Source organism: Anneissia japonica, unplaced genomic scaffold (assembly GCF_011630105.1).
Source record: "Anneissia japonica isolate Jap-2015-1 unplaced genomic scaffold, ASM1163010v1 scaffold2893_len205907_cov107, whole genome shotgun sequence".
In the NCBI taxonomy this organism is placed as follows: Eukaryota; Metazoa; Echinodermata; class Crinoidea; order Comatulida; family Comatulidae; genus Anneissia; species Anneissia japonica.
Genome location: NW_022739924.1, coordinates 17,456 through 21,559, shown reverse-complemented (window position 1 = coordinate 21,559; position 4,104 = coordinate 17,456). Strand labels below are relative to the sequence as shown.

The 4,104-nt window shown below is 38.2% G+C and overlaps 1 protein-coding gene across 1 annotated transcript in view; it reads right to left on the bottom strand.

Annotated features, from left to right (window-relative positions):
- Nucleotides 1–2,598: 2,598 nt before the first annotated feature.
- LOC117118117 (uncharacterized protein K02A2.6-like) overlaps nucleotides 2,599–4,104 on the bottom strand; it is a 6,735-nt gene continuing 5,229 nt past the window's right edge. Inside the window, exons 2-3 of the mRNA XM_033262621.1 lie at nucleotides 3,109–3,852; nucleotides 2,599–2,838 (exon numbers count right to left, since the gene is read on the bottom strand). Coding sequence (XP_033118512.1) covers nucleotides 2,599–2,838; nucleotides 3,109–3,852 — 984 coding nt within the window. The remainder of the gene's footprint in view (nucleotides 2,839–3,108; nucleotides 3,853–4,104) is intronic.

The following is a 4,104-nucleotide window of genomic DNA, read 5'->3' as shown; positions in this document are numbered from 1 at the left end:
ACTTGGATAAACCACTGCAGCCCAGGTGTGAATGCAAATAGTGGAATACAAGCTATGTGGCTCGGTTAGATGCAGGGAATATTTTGTCATTCTTAACGGGTCCTTTTCGGCCTTCCAGGCCTCATCAGTGCAGCTAGGGCACAGGCCCAAACGAAACGTTCGACCAGGTTAGGTATGGCCCAAACTAGTCTCACGACCACTAATTATTACAGAGCCAAACCAAGGCAATGTATACACAGCCCAGTAGACTTGCCAAAACTCTCTAATTTATGGATTTTTCGTAGTATTGGCGCATTTCAGAAAGCGCCACCAGCGTCAGTTTATGTTGAAAAACTTTTTGATGAGAATGTAAAAGAGCGAGTCAAATCGATTGCAGACCGCTGGCCGTGACAAGCATGTCGTAATTTTTAGGATGCCGTATCTGGCAATAGGGTAAATTTTATGACGGTAGGTCAACCAATCAAACGGTTCTCGTTTTGGTGCCACGAATGTAAAGAGAAGTCAGGAAGTTTGGACATGGCTACGTGCGGTGTGTGGAATATCGTGGTATTGTTAATGAAGGAAAAGAAAACACCAACCAAAACGCCAAAAAATTATTCCAGAGAAATTTCTGTTCTGCGCACAAGATCGAGTGCGTGGAAAAGCTGTCGCTACTGCGACACAAAATTGAAGACAATGGATACCTGGATAAGCTACGGGAGTTGTCGCGGGTACGTTTACGTATTTTTAACAACAAGGGAATGTCACTAAAAAGAGGAGCAGCCCGTCTGTATTCCCAAGAGCAAAGAGAAATTTGATTAGCGCGGCGAACATGAACTAACCACCTACAGCTGGTGTAGTGGACGGGACGAGCCGGGCCTATGAGACTCGTCTCTAGATAAAATGATGATGGCACCAACGAGGCCGGAACTAATGTAAAGGTGCGTCAGTCTTTAAATTACTTATTAGAATTCTGTGTTTATCTTTCATTTATTGTTAAAATAATATAGTATATAAGATAAGATAAAATACAGTAAGATAAAATGTAAGCCATAAAACTACTTTTTTAGGAGGGCTATAGTTTGTTAAAGCAAATGAATTTACCAGATACCATTTTTTTAGTAATTTTAAAAATACGTACACCTTGTCCTTAATTTAAAAATAAAATAAACAGCCCCCATCACTGCTTCTGTCTGGCTCTGTTGTGAGTGATTGTGAATGCACTTGGTATTGTACCTGCTTGATAAGTACTTGTACTTATTCTTCAGTTTTCAATCAGTTGTTGGAATTTATATTTTCCCAAATATTCATAAAATGTCGCGGCCCTATTTCAATCTACAGGAGGTACACTAATTTTAACCATAGCATATTTGCTAACCTATATTTAATTGCTATTAATAATTCACATTTTCACTATGAGACAGACACTTTACAGGGAACTCTGACATTAAATAATTGATCAATACTATAATATATAACTATTTTTAATCATAAAATAATGATAAGGTCCATGTTAAATGTGCCATGGTTATGGAAAGTAGTCATGCCTATATCAAAATTTGGCTAAGACATAGTTGGACAAACTATTCATAATTTAAAAAAAAAAAGATATATAATTTATAATTATTTATAAAATGCCATTGTCTTTATTTTACAGGTTTATCTCATACAGTTTTTATAATATACAGTACTGATGTTGCAGAAATTGTTGATAATTTTGTGATTAAAATTGATATATTGTTGTTTAGATCTATTTATTTAATTGTTTTGCAGGAATGGATATTCTGTGAATAGTCCAGCCGGATGACGGATGAATAGAAGAAAATTGCTCGTAATCAAATTGGAATAGGACGTAGGGGCAGGCCTAGCGTTGCTCTACTGTAGCCTCTCCTGTTTGTCGGTGCGACGGTGGTTTCAGCAGCAGTAGTAGTAGGGCCTAGTACGTTATGGGCTAGCTAGCTCATCATCAGGCCTAGCCTAGTGACAGACGCTGCCGGCACAAACAACGGACTTCGCCTAAGCTTGGCAAGCTGAGCTATCTCTAGAGTAGGTCCTATAACCTATTCTTGAAGTGTTACATTTTAATTTTATACGTCCAGCAATCGCTGTGCTACAGTGCAATGTTACTATAATACATACTACTACTATTATACAAAGGCCTAGGGCCTAGGTAGGTGTAATGTTGTACTGTCAGTAGTATATCATGTAACTACGCATACATCAAATGAAGTACAAACAGTAGAACTCATCATATGGTTCTCTGCCTTTATTCATTCATCATCATTATGGCTCCTCTCTAAGTTTCCAACCTTAACGCCAATAGGTGGCGCTACTGCCAATATTGTAAATAATCACAACACCACATCCCCCTTAACCTCGAATAGAACCTTAACTCAATAACTTTTATTAACACTAAACATTTCCCTGTTAACACTCTGAACAACTGTTTTCTTTATAAACACAAAACTAAACTCTGAACAACTGTTTTCTTTATAAACACAAAACTAAACTCTGAACAACTGTTTTCTTTATAAACACAAAACTAAAACTTCTTGGTTGTGACAAAATCACTATCAATGTAACTTGTCAATCTAGATTTATAAATATTAACTTGCTTGCTTAGTTCATCATAAACTCATTATACCTTTTTGGCATTCTTCTGTTTCTAAGACTCTTTCTCGTTTGCTTTGACAAAGTTTTCCCTTTTTCCTTTTCCCCCTTTTCTTCGGTTATAGAATCACCTTCTACAATACTATCCAGCTCTACATCACTTAAGGGATCATCTATTTCCTTTATACCTTCTACTACCTTCTTACAAGGTATGGTGTTGAGTCCTTGTAAACTCGCAATAAAGACAATCTAATACAACAGTATAACTCATACAACAGAATTTAATTCTTTCCTCGTGGTTCTCTCTCTGTGGCCACTCCTGCCCTCAACGTCGGTATTGTCACACAGGACAACAGTCAGAACACCACATTTCCCCCTCTCTAAAAGCAGAAACTATAATCACAGTAAAAATGACTGTATACCATATAAGGTACAATGTAAACTCAGTTACTATAACAATAAACACTTCTATTTCTTACCCATAACATAGTCACGAGTCCATCTAGGTGGATTTCTAACTCTCTTACTCCTTGAGAAACGTGAACCTAACTGAGTTGAATTGTTGTTCATTGAATCATCAGCAGTTGGAAAAATTATAAAGTCACTACTGTGATCATCACGACTATCTCCCCCTCGACCCAATAGGGTTGGCTTTCCTAGAAATGGGGCTAGGTGTTTCACATTCCATTTTTGACCATTGGTCATTACGTAAGTGTTTAGACCAACATGTTGTCTAATTTCCACCGGTTCAGTAAATTTACTCTCACCCTTGCGGACATTCCAGGGCTTTTTAATTCTAACAATATCTCCCGAGGAAAAAACTCTAGTTTTGACGCACTTCCGTTTGTCGTACGCCTCTTTAGACTTTGCTTGCTTTGCTTTTGTTCTATTGTCTATTTCGACTGAAGACATTTGCTTAGGCGATGTTGTCACTCCAATGATATCTAACAAAGTCAACATATGACGCCCGTGTAGTACCACAGAAGGGGATTCCCCAGTAGTGGCATGTCGCGTAGCGCGATAAGTACCTAGAAATTCCGTCACAGCATTTTTTACTGGACGTTTATCGATTCGCGCCGTTTGAATAGTTTCATTCAAAATCCGGTGAAAGCGCTCGACAGTACTGTTTCCTTCTGGGTGATACACCGCAGAAAATCTGTGTTTGATGTTACGTTTTTGCAAAAAAGTTTCAAACTCCTGGCTAGTTAACTGCGTACCATTATCAGAAACTAGTTCTTCAGGATAACCTTCACGACTGAATACCTTAGTCAAAAAATAAATTACAGTTTTGGCCGTAATATTTGGGCAAAACGCAACTTCTGGCCATTTACTTCGGTAATCGATTAATGAGATAATGTAACGCTCGTTCGCAGGTGCAGAATAATTCGGACCTACAAAATCAATCCCGAGCTTTTGCCATGGACGTTCTGGCAATTGTACCGGCTGCATAGGAGCCACTCGTGTTTTCGCAGACTTGTCAGCAATTTGGCAAGTTAAACAATTAGTAATTGTGTC